General features: G+C 53.1%; 1 protein-coding gene across 50 annotated transcripts in view; it reads right to left on the minus strand.

The window, feature by feature from the left end:
• CAMK2G (calcium/calmodulin dependent protein kinase II gamma) overlaps positions 1 to 14,258 on the minus strand; it is a 55,381-nt gene extending 41,123 nt beyond the window's left edge. For 5 of the 50 annotated variants that reach the window (XM_070490437.1, XM_070490416.1, XM_070490427.1 and 2 more), the window contains exons 1-4: positions 14,040 to 14,229; positions 12,932 to 13,042; positions 12,543 to 12,637; positions 1,189 to 1,248 (exon numbers count right to left, since the gene is read on the minus strand). In XM_070490437.1, the coding sequence (XP_070346538.1) occupies positions 1,189 to 1,248; positions 12,543 to 12,637; positions 12,932 to 13,042; positions 14,040 to 14,104 (331 nt within the window). In that variant the 5' untranslated portion in view covers positions 14,105 to 14,229. Of the gene's footprint in view, positions 1 to 1,188; positions 1,249 to 12,542; positions 12,638 to 12,931; positions 13,043 to 14,039 lie in introns of all 50 variants that reach the window. The other 45 variants (XM_044757360.2, XM_044757327.2, XM_044757344.2 and 42 more) reach the window with 20 other exon arrangements.
• Between the last annotated feature and the right edge of the window lie 340 nt (positions 14,259 to 14,598).

A 14,598-nucleotide genomic window follows, 5' to 3' on the forward strand; every position in this document is an offset into this window, starting at 1 on the left:
GGACCCACTGGCTGAGAGGTGCTAGCTCCGTGGAACATACTATACCAGGCAGAGCTGAGCCCTGGCTATGCCAGTCTGCTCTGGACTAATCCAAGCTGCTGACTACAATCTATGAAGCCCTGTATAGTTGGAGTTCTGGTTACCTCTGCTCCTCTCCCCTTGGGCTGGAGTACGACCTCAGCTCTTCCCATGTAATAGCTCATGCTGAGCATTCTAGCCCCAGATCTGGGAAGCCAGAGGCTAAGTAGCTCTGGAGGAAGCATCAAGCTTCAGCAATTGGCCTCACAGCCCTGGCCACCAACAGAGCAGACCAGGCGGCCTCTAAGGCACTGTGGGAGCCCTGTTATTTAGGCCATGCCAGAGGAGCACGGAACACGTGTTGTTCTTTGTGATGACTCAGGGCTTTCTGCAAAAACCTAGGAGATGCTCTCTGCTCTGCCTCAAGTCAAGACTGGGGTTTCTGCTCAGATACTGCAGCCAGCCCAGTTTCTGTCCCCTCTGCAAAAAGCACCAAATCAGGGCCAACGCTTCTGGCAAAGACTATTTCAGCTAAACAATGTAAAACTGAGCCGGAGTGGGTTGTGGAAGGCAAACCTCCTCAGGCTTTAGAACAACCAACAATGTGCTCTTGTTCCCCAAGTCAGGGTGGGAGCAGGGAGAAATCTTCTTAATTTTTTCTCCTTCCCCATGTGAGTGGCTCCTTCCATCCCTTCTCCAGAGAAGCCAGGCGGGTGGGCAACTTGCTTTCCTGGCTCTGGGGAACACAAACGGGAGCGCCATGGAAACCCACAGAGTGTGCACGACACTGCAACAGGAACAAAACTCTTTCAAGTCCAGAAACAAAATCCGGACCCTTTTATGACCGCTGGGGAAGGTCCCTGGTGAGGGATGCTGGCAGGCTACTAGCCCAGAGCCTCACAGACTGAGGACCCTGGACCTCAGCCCAAAGACAGAAGGGGAGAGGAAGAAAGGAAGTCTGAAACCTCTCCGGATAGCTCACATCCCAGCCCTGAGACGGCACCACAGGGATGGAGCCACTCACGTCCCTAAACTAGAATGCCAGAATTCTGAGCAAGACACGGCTGCTAAAAAGACACCAAGCAAAGGCCCAGGGACAGAAATGGTTCCATACACAAAAGCAGCAGATCTCTTCCTCCCAGTTTCTACAAAATGCCCAAGGACACTTACCAATGTTTGGATGTTTTAAAAGTCGGCATATCCGGGCTTCACGTTCTAGTTTCTGGTGATCTAAAAGCAGAAGAGAGAAAACAAAAGCCATCAACCATTCATTCTATTCGTGGCCACCTGGCTATTCATATTCCTTCAATTCTTAGGCACCAACTGTGCACTTTTTTATGATTTGCTGAATTAATGCAGCAAGGCACGGCAATCCTGGAGACAGGTATTACCACCACCTTTTCCAGGTGAGGAAATGCGTTAGGAAAAGACCTCAAGCTGCTGAGTGGCAGAGCTAGGATCTGAATCCAGGTCTTCAACTAAAACTCCAGTGCTCTTTCCACTAAAGCAGGGACTTCAATGGGCCGGGGGTGGGAGGATGGGGGCAGAATCTCTTTCTTGTTAGAAATACTAATAGCAGCTAAGTTTTACTGAGCACCTACTCCATGACCAGACACTGTGCCAGGAGTTTTGCATGTATTCTCTGATTTAGTCTTCATAGCCGCCCTGAAACACAATGATGCTGACAACAAAATGATGATGATGATAATGATGATTTGAAAAAAAAAATAATAATAGCTAGCATTTATTGAGAGCTTACTTCTACACCAGGGAGATACATCTTTTAACTTATCCTCATAACAACTCTATGAGGTTGGTACTATTACTTTATAGAAATCCTGCTTCTCCCCAGGATCCTCTTGGCCACCCACTGCTGTGAGCTCTGACCTCTTGACACTCAGGTTCTGGGGTAACTGATTTGGTGAAATGACCAGAAGCCAAGAGTCCCTAGATTCAAGTGAGCTGTGTTGGTCAATTTCTTCCAGAGGAAGGCAGAGCCCCAGGAAGCAGAAATAGGATGCTGCTACTCAAATCAAAGCAAGGCGACTAGAAGCCTGCCCAACTCTCCCTCCCTAATTCTTCTTGCTGGGATCCTGACAAAAGCCACCTCCTTCACAAAGTCTTCCCTGTTCCTCTCAGTAGACTGCGACTTCTCCCTGCTATGACCACCCTCCTACCTCCCACTGTACCTCTTAGAATTCTCACATCATATGTTACTCAGTTATCTTTTGGTCACAAGCTCTTCAAAGGGTGGGACCTTCAAAGTGGTGCTTTATCGAGTTCCCTTCATAACAGGGGCTTAATAAGGGTTTATCAATAAGATCAACAGCAGTAGTAATAACTACTATTTGCTATATGCCAGGCAGAGGCATGGATTATCTTATTTCATCCTCAAGGAAACCCTATGAAGTAAGGGATTGGATTAGTTCCATCACATTACAAATGAGGAAACTGAGGCTTAAAAAGTTAAAGTAACCTGCAGTGGATACAGGTGGTCTAAGCCTAGAGTCCTCATTCGCCATCACTATGATATGACAAAAGGATAAAGAAAAGTGAGAGCATCAGTAAAGACTTCAGGCTTGGGGCCGGCCCAGTGGCGCAGCAGTTAAGTTCGCACATTCTGCTTTGGCAGCCTGGGGTTCACCAGTTTGGATCCCGAGTGTGGATCTGCACACCACTTATCAAGCCATGCTATGGCAGGTGCCCCACGTACAAAGTAGAGGAAGATGGGCACGGATGTTAGCTCAGGGCCAGTCTTCCTCAGCAAAAAGAGGAGGATTGCTGGAGGATGTTAGCTCGGGGCTGATCTTCCTCAAAAAAAAAAAGACTCCAGGATTTGTGGGGCATAGTCCAGTTCACCTCAACTTCTCCAGACCAAGGCAGGTGACTTCACATCCACATCCGACAAGTGATTCCTGCCCACCCTACCTCTACCTCAAGAGCAGAGAGCCTCTGAAAAGCCTCCTATGAGTCTCACAACCATCCTACCAGGTAGGTGCTATGACTGTCCCCATTTCACAGATGATGAAACTGAGGCCCACAGAAGTTAAGTAACTTGCCCAAGGCCCTACAGCAGGAAAGGGACAGAACTGGGATTTATTTCACATTTATTGTTTTACCAACCAATCCGAGCTTGTCCTAAACTTTCCCTCTAGCGACAGCTCTGCTTTGTGGAAGGAGGAGGTGGGGATAGGCAGAGATTAGTTCCTGCTGCCCAGTTAATCCATCCCTGCTGCCCAAAGATCTGGGTCAGGCATTCCTTCCAGTCCTCAGGTTCAGCATGACCACTGACCAGGATGCAGCCAGGAGAACCCCAGGTAACACCACATTCCCACATCGCCTGGGATCCCTCAGTCCCGGGGAATTTCAGAGGTTTGGGTAGTAGGAAGGAAGTGCTAGAAGGAAGGAAGGTAGAAGGAAGCAGTGCTAGCCCTGACTGGTGGCAGGGGGGCTTGCTTCTTCCAGATCTAGCTAGATGTCAGGGATACCCACCTTCCTCTCCCCCGCCCCTAGACTTAGGATGGAGGTACCAAGCTAGCCAGCCCCAAAGGTACAAACTCACCGGCCCTCGTCTCTGACCACTCACCTCACTACCCTTCAACCCACAACTCTCAGGCTTGGCTGCCCAGGCAGGTGCAGGAGAACAGCATCTTGCAATGTGGAGGTGGTAGCTGAGGGGAAGGCCCAGAAGATTAATGTTTATCTCCTCCCTTAAGTCTCTTACTGGCTAATGGTTACAGTTCTACAACAGGAACAGCATTAAAAATAGGGGTGCTCTGGCTTTACCACTGACTCAGAGCGGGAAGAGGAGAGAGACAGATTCACATTCCCGGCTCCTTGAAGGAGCTGCCCAGAGTCCAGAGGGTCCTTGTCAGTCACTTAATTTAACCCTAACTCCAAGAAGCAGAGCCCCACATTCTGGGTGAGGCCTATGTCTTCTCTGAACCTGAGGCTGTGCCTTGGTCCTCACTCTGATCCTCAGTCATGGAATCCAGCCATTAGCACATCAGTTTTGGAGTCAGACAGCCCTAGATTGAGTCCCAGTGCTGCCATATTGGGTGAGTTATTAAACCCATTTGAGCCTCATTCATTCATCCAAAAAATATTTATTGAGGCCTACTATGTGACAGGCACTGTTCTAAATGCTGGGGATATGGCAGTGAACAAAAGAGACAGCAAGCCCCACCCTGAGGGAGCTGACATTCTAGTGGGTCTGGGTAGGGGGCCGGAAAGACAACAAGAATTGGATGATACAATGTTGTGGCAAGTGCCATGATGTGGAAAATATAGAAAAATAAAGCAGGGGAGCGGGAGAGTGTAGATTTAAATAGGGCGGTCAGGGAAAGCCTCAGTGAGGAGGTGGCATTTGATTAGGACCCAAAGGAGGTGAGGTAAGCCAGGGACATATCTTGGGAGTTTCCTCACTTCTAAAACGGAGGCAGTGATATCTGTGGATTAAATAAGGTAACTGGGTAAATGCTCAGCACAGTGCCTGGCACACAGGGATAGCCTCCTTTCCAAGGGCGCAGTAATAAGACAGAGGAGGCCTCCCAGGCTGGGCTTGTGGCCATGGCTATCACCAGAGACACTGAGAGAGTTAGACCCACTCTCCCTCAGCAGGGGCAGCCACAGGGTCCACAACGCACCAACTGAGCCCTCTGACCCAGCTCCCCAGCAGCCCTCCTGGGGGCAGTGGTGTCCCTCCTATTTTGGTAGAGCCCACCCATGTCTATAGCCTGCAAGTGAAGGTTAGCAACAGGTGCTCCTCAGAGAGAGAACGGCCCAGCAGGTGCTGATGTCTGTGGGATCCCTCCTCTTCCCTGGCCTCAGCCTGCCCGGTTGTGACACCCTGCCATCCAGAAGCTCTGCTCAATGAGCCAGGTGGTTTCTGCCCACCACACTCTCCCTGCCTCCTTACACCAAGCACAGCCTCTCCAGCTGTTGTCTCTTGTCCCTTTCCCCCATACTTCCTGTCCTGTAGCCCCCTCCGGGGTTGCTCCATGTCTGGGAAAAAGCAGAGCGGTCTACCTCAACAGCAGCGGTGTTTCAGCAACAAGCATGGTCTGTAAAAGGGGTGTGCTGGCTAAACTCAGCATCCCCAACCCCAAAAGTGGCAAGGTCACTGAACTGGCTTGGTCCACAGTGGTAGGTCTAGGGCCTGGCTCAGCAACCCAAGGTGATAACACACCAGCCGGTACTCTTGTCACAAAGGTGGCCTTCTCCCTTGAGACATCCCTCCTTCTAGTGACCACTGAGCTCACTGTTCCTAGGGAACAGCTCAGATCTTCCAAGGCTGACCCTCTTCCCACCCACTTTTCTATGGGCTTGTCCCCACCCCCTCACACGGCCCAGCCCCCCCTTCCTGTTTGACAACAGCCACTTCCCGCTTTTGCACAGGGCCACTTCCTGCCTGCCTGTGTGCTACTACCATGGAGAGACCCACCCCTGCCGGCCTTCAGCCCAGCTCCAACCACAGCCTTCTGCAAGGTTTTCCCCCTCAAGAGCAGAGTAGCAACAGGAGCAGAAAGCAGAAGCAGCTGTTATCAGAAACCTGTTTCAGGCCTTCCCCAACAGCCCACCAGGGTAGAGCCAGGCCAGGGAACATAAAGATCCCTGGAGGCCTTGCCTCTCCCACCTTCTGCCCAAGCACTTCAAGACTTGGCCCAGGGCACCACAAAGGCCAAATATCCTTCAAGGGAAAGGCAGCGAGGAGTGACCAGATATGCCAAGGGAGGTAGAAAAGAGGAAGCAGACAGTGAGGAGACAGCCCGTGGCAAAGAGGAGGCAGAGCCCTAGAACCACCTCTCCCCTAGGCCCCCAGCAGGGAAGGCTACTCCAAATGCACTTTCCTTCCCCCACAGGATTGGGGGCCAGGGAGGGTTGGCCTCGGATTCTCCATGGCCCTGCAGGGACATGCCTGCTGATTTAGTGACATTTCTCTAAAACCACAAACGCCAGCATTAGCTTCAAAGAAGATCCTGCTGCCACCTAAATATACGACCCTCTGTGAGCAAGAAAGGACACAGATCCCTACTCTGACTATGAAGACCCTCTCCAAGTTCCAATCGCAATGACATCCTTGACTTTTTGAGTATTTCAAAGGCCTACGCCTGTGGCCCCAACATGGATTGTGAGAAGCTTCGTATAGCCCCATTGATTTCAGACACTCGATGTGGGGCTTCTCCTCTTGCTGCCCACCCTGAGTACTCCTTCCTCCTTCCCAAGCAGTAGAGGCCCCTGTCTGGCCCCTGAGGCATCACTCTGAGGACTAAAAACAAGGGCAGCATAGGGATTTGGTGTCATAATCCACATTCCCCAGCTGCTTATAACAGCCCCTGGCCTTGGGCATTGACCAGTGGGGATCCCAAGCCACAATCCCTTTGACCTCACCCTGACACTGTGACGCCACATCCCTTCCTCTTTGAATCTCACTCTAAAGGTGCAAAGAGTCTCCAATTAAGAGCAAAGTCCATTCACCATGTAAGAGTGGGGGCCATGGCTTCTAATTCCTTCACACCCATATATATACCTGGGGACTAGCTGAGGGCTGTGAATACAGTGGGACGGGATCTGAAATGTGCCTACATGAACCCCCAAGGCTCTGGCCCTTAACCTGGTGCCCTCCCCTTCTCTTCAGTCCTAACTCGAGCAGTTTTAACCAGGTGACACAAAGACTTGAGCCCCACTTTGGCCTTCGGCTCTTAAGACAAGAGAAGCCTTAACTAAGGAGGGAAAGGAGCCCCATAGCAAAAGTCTCCCAAACCAGACTGGATGGAGAAAATCCCCATGGGGTCACTAGCAAGCCCCAAGAAGGCAAGGCTCTGCTTCTGGACACTCTGGACAGTCTCAAGGGCCAGAACAGGGTCAGCCGCTGAGCTCTCCATGCCCCCAGCAGGGCTCAGGGAGCCTGCAGCCTTTACCCACTGTTTTGGTGACATTTCCTTCATGGTAACCAGCCCCAAGTAAAACATCCCAGGAAGCAGACCCTAAAAATAGCTCCTCCCAGGGCAGCAGCAAGCGGGGGAGGGGAAAGAAAGGGAGGAGAAAAGAAGGGAGCAGATGGGAAGCTGCTGCTGCTGATGATAGGGCCCAGCATCTAGAGATGGTGCTGGGGGGACTGGCTGGAAATATTCCCACCATAGAGAGGTCTGTACCCAGAGAGGAGGGCATGGACGAGAGCGAGGCCTCAGCCAGCAGAAAGGAGGGATTTGCTCCACTGCACTTAGAGTTCTGAACCTAGATGGAGAGGCGGGGTGGGTGGGGGGTGATATATCAGGATTCATCACAGGAACAAAATAGCCAGAACTTGTGTTTTAAAGAAAGGAGCCAAGGGGTAAGTGAAGACCACACTGCTTGAGGATGCTGGGGTTGGAGCGCTGGCAAAACCATTGGCATTACCTACAGCTCAAAATAAACCAACCAAACTTTTGTGCCTTGGTTTCCCCAGTGGCCCTGGGGCAGAGCTGTCTGGCTGTGGGCAGATGACAAAGGGCCTCTGCTGTGAGGCACTCGAGGTACAAAGTACCCATCTCTTCCTGTCACCACCTGTTTGGCACCCATGGGATCAGGCCCTTATGGGCCTGCCATGACTGTCCAGAGAGCAGCAAACACAGAGACGGGGACAGGAGTCTGTCACACCCACTCCTCCCCTTCCCTCTCTCCAGCCTCAGCAGAGAATGGGGTCAGCAACTCACCTCTAGGGTTTCAGCACAGACTCAAAGCTTGGAGCACAGCTTCTAACAAGGGACCAGAGCAAGCAGCAGGAAGAAAGCAGAGGCCTCTCCTATGGGATGGGGCCACCTTCCAACCTCCATCCCCACCCCATGATGCCAGCATCCAAAGGCACTCTGGGAAGGTGGGTAGAAGGGCAGGGTGACATGCCAGTGCTGTCTGAGCTAAGTCACACAGCTCACTGTATGACAAAACCAGCCCAGTATAAGCCTTGGCACAGAGAAATGACCTCCAGGCTGCTTCCTCATCCACTTAGAGGGAAGAATCAGAGGAGCTCAGTCACTTATATACAGGATGCCCATTTCTAGTCAACAGAAATTGGGCTGTCTTATCCTCAGGGGGAAAGCATGGTTTTGAATACAACCTCCTTAAATGCTTCCTCAAGTCCAAGAGTCCTAGAGTTCTAGCACTGCCTAGATTTCTCTTCCTTCTCTCCCTCCCTCATTGGTGCTTCACCCTCCCCTCTGTTCCTCTCCTCACTTCACCCAGATCCTTAACAGGAAAGTCTCACTTGGAGATACCACAGGGGACACAAATGTCATGGGGGCTACTCAGGTCAACACTAAGGGGGTGGGGCCTTTCAGCTGGCACCACCCAGGGGGATCCTATTTCAATACCCAGGGCCAGCTGGATGCAAAAAGGGACAGCCTTTGCCATTCTTGTGGCCAACATGCCACAACCCCAGCCACTCGGCCTGCCACAACCATGGACATGACATGGACATGACATCCCATTCTGGGGGCTCAGAATGAGTCCCGTAAACACAGAACAGCCCATGTGCACAGATGGCCACATACCAGCAGAGATACCCCTGGAGCAGGCTGAGCCAAGGTGTCTCTGGTAAATCTCAAAGAACATGGCAAGAGTAATTCTTGCTGCTGTTGCAGATTTTAAATGGCATTTCTTAAAGCGTGGATCAGGGACCACCTGCATGAAAGTCACTAGGGCACTTGTTAAAAATGTAGATTCTGGGGCCCCACCCCAGATCTCCTGAGGTAGAATCTCTGTGGACAGAGCCCAGGAATCTGCATTTTTAACCAGTACTCAAGGTGATCTCTACGCACACTAAAATTGAACATCGTTGCTTGGAGGAAGTCTCAACATTGCTTTATAAGGCCATTAATGACAAGGAAGGAAGAATCATAAGCTACACTGTCTTCCTACATCTCCCACCTGCCTTATTCTCCAAGCACAGCCCTTTAACCTCATCTGTCCTCTCCAACAGCTGTGTCAGGCCTACACCGTGGCTCCATGGATCAGAAAGGGGGAACCCAAGCCAGCACCAAGGTACAAGGGTTCCAGCAACTTGGCTCTGAGTTTCCTGAAAGCCAAAGCCAAAAGGCAACCATGATTAGTTACATAGTCCTCTTAATCCATTCATTCACCATGTGTAGGCTGGGTATGTATCAGGCACTTTGCTAGGCCCTACCCACACAGAAGTAAAGAAACAGATATGGTGCCTACCTTACCACCCAGGTCCTCAAGAAGAGGAAAGCTTTTCCTAAATGTATTTAGCTTCAATAGAAATTTCTTCACATGAGGTATACAGATTAAATAAATGGATAAATACAGCAAGTGCTGTAACACATTTCATAATATTGTTTCTAGTAGCATCTCTAAGTAGGGCCAAGTATCCACAGTAGTAAAAGCAATTGGAATCCAGGTAAATGGTCCAAATACAGAGGTTTCTTATGATGCTAATTGTTCCAAGGATAAATCTTAAATTATGCAGAAGAAAGAAAGGACCATTTGCCCTTCAACTGTAGCAATACAGGGAAATGCTTTGGATATAAGCAAGAGAGTGAGATATAAAATGTTATGCTCCACGAGGTGAAAATCTATATGCATATGAATAAAGATAAGAAGGGAATATGAAGATGTAAAAATAAAAAAAAGACATAAGGGCTCAGGCTCCTGGGGGGTGGGGAGTGCTCTTAAATCTTAAAATAACGACTTATCATTGCCATCACCTGGCCCACTAGTGCCTGCATCCAAGCCTTTTTTAAATGCCTCCTTCAGCCTAGCTGAGAGCTAAGCTTGGAACCATGGGCTCCCTTAAGAGCCCCAACTCCACACCTATCGCTGTTCCAAAAAGCAAATGGAGTGACGTTACGTGACTTTCAGTGACTTCGTGTAGACAGGCCTGCAGTCAAAGACGGTCTCGATGCACAGCCATGTTAAGTCCCTACCTTGTAACACAGCCACTGCCATGGGCCTCTGAGGCTACAATGACAAGAAGCAACACAGCAAAGGAAGGATTCCTATCCAGATCTGACCCCCTACAAGATCTGGAGATTTCGCCCCATGCCTCCTGGACCACCTCACCATGGATGCCAAGGTGAAGCAGCTCAATACCCTCTTCCTTTCCTTTTGGTTTGCAGCACAGAGAATCATAAACAAGAAAGAAAACAGGCAAGGAGAGAGCAAACACACCAAGCTCCTTTAGACCATCATGGATGACCCTGGTGAGCCCACCACATTCCCAGACACAGAAATCCAACACCTGCGGAGCCCTAGACAGACAGACAGTAACGAGTGAAACCCAGCCCCAGCTGCTGCACCTTTATAAAATATACAGCGTAAACTGAGAGGCTGCAGGAAAGCCACGGCCTTCACTCCCCAACCCCATGGGCGCCAGCCTAGTGGGCACCCTGGCCCAACCCTCTCCAGAAGCTCACATCCCCCACGCCCACACCTACAGTAGTCTCTGGCTTGCTCCCTCCATCTCCAAGACAACACCCTCTCACTCTCCCACCTCTGAACAGTACTGACACATATTCCTGACCCTTCTTGTTGGCATCTATGCCCATCAGCCAGGACCAGGCCTCTGTTCCAAAGTTAACTTGGCACAAAAGCTACACAACAGAGCCCCAGACTTGGCATAACCATATCGAGAGAGGGGGAGTTGCTGTCTGAAGCATATGATCTTACACAAGAATCTTCTTCTTGGGGAAAGAAAATCAAACGGAAATCAAATCTCATCCAGCTTGGGCAGAGAAAGAAAGATTTCAGTTGGGAAAGACAGGACAGGGTTGAAAGGACGTGAGGACGGGAAAGGGACATAATCACACAGATCAAGGAAGTTCGGGTGAGTAGGGAAGGAGTGGAAAATGACAGCCCAAGGCAGGCAGCTCCACAAAGTTACCACATCAGCTATCCTCACATGCCAGAGTTCAGCTCCCAGCTGTCTCTACCTCCCTCACCCCTGGGTCAGAGGATACTGGTGAGATGAGGAAAGCAAAGCATTGCATCATTAACTGGAGACACCAGACACCAGCCCCAGGGCCATGCTGTGTGGGCATAGGGAGGCATCCATTCTCAAACCATCGTCCCTGCCTGCACCCTGCATCCTTGGCCAGAGGATGTCTGCCAAAGAGCCCAGCCCACTGCACTGTCCCCCCACCCTAGGGGAGGAGGGCATCTGGCTGTCCACCTATCTCTAGGGCAACAATTGCATCCAACTCAAGGTACCCAGAGAGAAAAAAAACAAACAAATAAGTCAACTTTATAGCCAATGTAAAGGAACAGAAAGAGATGGGGGCTGGTAGGGAGACAGCAAGACAAACTGTGCTTGTGGGGATGGGGAGAAGCCCTCCTAGCCAGGAGGCAGACTCAGCTCTGCTAAACAGGTCCCAGAATAACGTCAACATGACAGAAGCCCACTGTCATCTCTGTGGAATTTTATAGCTTCTCTGATGCTTGGAGACATCTACTACATCTCTTACCCCAGAAATGCCTGGGTCATTACTAGCCATGGCCCACGTCTTCCCCAGGGCATCTGTCCTGGCTCTTAATATGTTTATGGCATCCTATTGCCCAGCCCTAATTCCTTCCTCTGAGTCTCATACCTTTGTCCCCCGGCTGCACCCTGCAGCCTTCAATGACCTGACCTATCCACATACCTCCGTACTCACCAGACCTATACACAGAGCACTTCACACGTTGCTGGGTCTATACCTATCAGATGAGGTGAGTTTGGCAAGCATCCAGTACAAGGTACAGGGAGTGTAGGTTGGAGGTGTGAAAGGCAGGGCCTTACGCTCCCCGCCTCAGGTACTTGGGAGGCTCTTGCAAGTCAGGCTCCAAGGCCTGGGCCTTCACAATCCTCAGACCCTGAGGCAATGCTGCTCCTACCCAGACCAGGCCACTGAGATTTCCAGATCATGAGGCATCACCCTCCACCCAGGACGGACTGCATCTGCTGCTGTACCACCAAGTTTGTAATTTGATCAAAAAAGCAATCAAGTTCATCTGGCAGGATTTGTTCCCAAGAAGCCTTCAGCAGTAGCAGCCTCCCTTGATGTTTACAGATTTCCTTCCCTTGGGAGTCTGTTCTGCCGCCTGGTGGGCAGGGGGAGGCTAGATTTGTCAGAGCTGTTCACTTACTGTATCTTCATCCTAAGTCACCACTGGGGCACAGGGACTAAGACAGGCTCCTAGGAGTGGCTACCAGTGCCCCAAACACAGAGACTCCAAAAGACCCAAATTAAGACCTATCCATTCCATGCCACCCACCACTCCCCATATCCTCCCCCTTCCTAAAAACCAAACTCCTTTGAGCCGTTAGGGACTACTCCTCCCTGAAGCTACCTACATCTCTTACATTTTCTTCATTCTTTTCTACCTGAGCACTTCCAGTCCCCATGCAACTCCTGCCTGGCTTCAAAGTCTACCCTGAAATTCCAACTCTTTTCCAAGTGCTGAAACACACAGCCCCCAACTCTAGGAGCATCTTCAGAAGAAGCCGTAGCCCTTGGAGGCACCCCAGGGAGAGGCAAAGATGGGGAACTCACCTCGGGCAGACAACTTCTTGGTATTGATGATTTTTGCTGCATACTCCTGCGTGGAGGTTTTCTTCACACACCTGCGGACCACAGAGAAAGCACCCCTGGAGGGAGAAGGGGGAAAGAACTGGGACACCGAGCAGAGCGACACAGACATGCTTCAGGTCTGAGGACAGCGATGCTCTTATCAACAGACCTTTAGTCGAAATTACACAGGCACCAGCATAGTGACCATCACCATCCAACATGGGGCAGAATGGTGGCCACTGCATGACACTGAACAAATGTGGGTGGAGGACCACCCCACTCCCACCCCCAGATCTAGCCGCTGAGCAAAGCAACAGCCCCAACCTCAGGCTATACATCAGGAGCCGGTGGGCAATGCTTAAAACACACACCTGCTGCATCTCAGGGACAGTCCTGCAGGCCCAGGCAAGGGAATCAGAAGAAGGGAACAGAGACCCTGCCCTTCTCTCAGCAGAAATAGTTGAAGGTAGGGGAAGGAGAGACTAGAAAGAGGGTGTAATCGCCTGAGAGAGAAATCTCCCTCAACCATGAGTGAAGGTGAGGAAAGTGAGGCTCAAATCCCCCACGCTGGCTTCTTCCCACTGTATCCCAGCTCAACTGACAGCAGGGAAAGAGAGGATCCAGTTGTGGGTCTCAGACATAAATAGCTCCCCCCCCATAATATCTTTCTCCACCTTCCGCCCTCCGCCCCCCTCCGCCCCCCCCCCCCCCCCCCCGCAAATGAGAGCTCGCACTCTTCAGCTCTGGAAACGTCTGGGGTGGGGGGGGCGGGCAGGGCGGGGGCTGCAGTGGCCCTGCTCGGCGCCGCGGGGCGGCAGGGGGGGTGGGGGCCGGGGTTGCTGCAGCGGCCAGCTCAGTGCAGAGGGGAGGGGGATGCTGCGGCTGCGGCGCGCGGCTCCTGGGACCACTGCGGGGATGGGGGGAGGGGACAGGGGGGTGCTGCAGTACTGCCCAGCAGCGGGGCTGGGATTCTGGAAGCGGCACTAGCGAGGGGGGGGGGGGGGGGGGGCGGGGCCGGGCACTAAACATCCCCCTACACCCGGGCACCGCAGCAGGCTTGGAGCTGCAGGGCCGGGGAGGGTCCTGAGTGCCAGGCACGTGGGACATGGGACAGGGTGCTGAGTGAGCTCCTGATCAGGGTGGGGAGGGGGTGGCGAGCAGGTAGGGTCGAGATGGGGGGCGCCTGAAGGGTGTGGGAGGGGCGGGGCTGGAGGGTGCCCAGGACCGGTCCGTGGGTTGCAGTCCCCGCGGCAACGCGCGGTGCAGCAGCCCAGGCAGCTGCTGCAGGGCGCGGAGGGGGCTGCGGGACAGGGAGCTGGGGGCGAGGGGGCCCCGGAGGCGGCGGGCGGGAAAGGCTGGGGGTGGGGCGGGCCGAGGGGGCGCTGCAGCGGCCGGTGCAGGGCCGGGGGGCGGGGCGAGAAGCCGCATAGCGCCCAGGCGGCGGGGGCAGGGTTGGGGGCCGCGGCTGGCGGGTCGTACTTGCCGAGCTCCTCGAAGAGCTGGTAGTCGTCGGTGAAGCGGGTGCAGGTGGCGGTGGTGGCCATGCTGGCGGGCGGGCGGACGCGACGGTGCAGCCCGCGCCGACGTCGGTGCACAGTCACCGCCGCCCGGCCGAGGGAGCAAGAGGAGGAGACGGGGCTGAGCCCGGCAGCACCGCGAGACTTTACCGGAGAGAGCGAGGGAGGGAGGGACACCCCCGCGCCCGCCCGCCCGCCGGCCCCCCTCCGCCCGGCCCCCGGACCGCCCCCGGGGAGGGGCCTTATGCCGCCGGCCCCGCCCCGCCCCGGGAGCGGCCCGGGTTGGGCAGCACGCGCAGGGGAGCTGAGAGGAGGGCGTCCTAGCCCCGGGCCACCCAGAGGGAGGTGAAAGGTTCGCGACCTGTGGGCTCGTCCAGGGGGGGACCCTGCAAGGGCTGGGGATGTGCGTGCGAGTGTGTGTGCGTTGCGATCGTGTAGGGGTCTGAACCACCGAGTTCTTTGGCGGGCCCCACACACGGGTCCTAAGCACCCAGCCCAGCTCACACATTGTGGAGAGAACG

Source organism: Equus asinus, chromosome 2 (genome assembly GCF_041296235.1).
Source record: "Equus asinus isolate D_3611 breed Donkey chromosome 2, EquAss-T2T_v2, whole genome shotgun sequence".
NCBI lineage: Eukaryota > Metazoa > Chordata > Mammalia > Perissodactyla > Equidae > Equus > Equus asinus.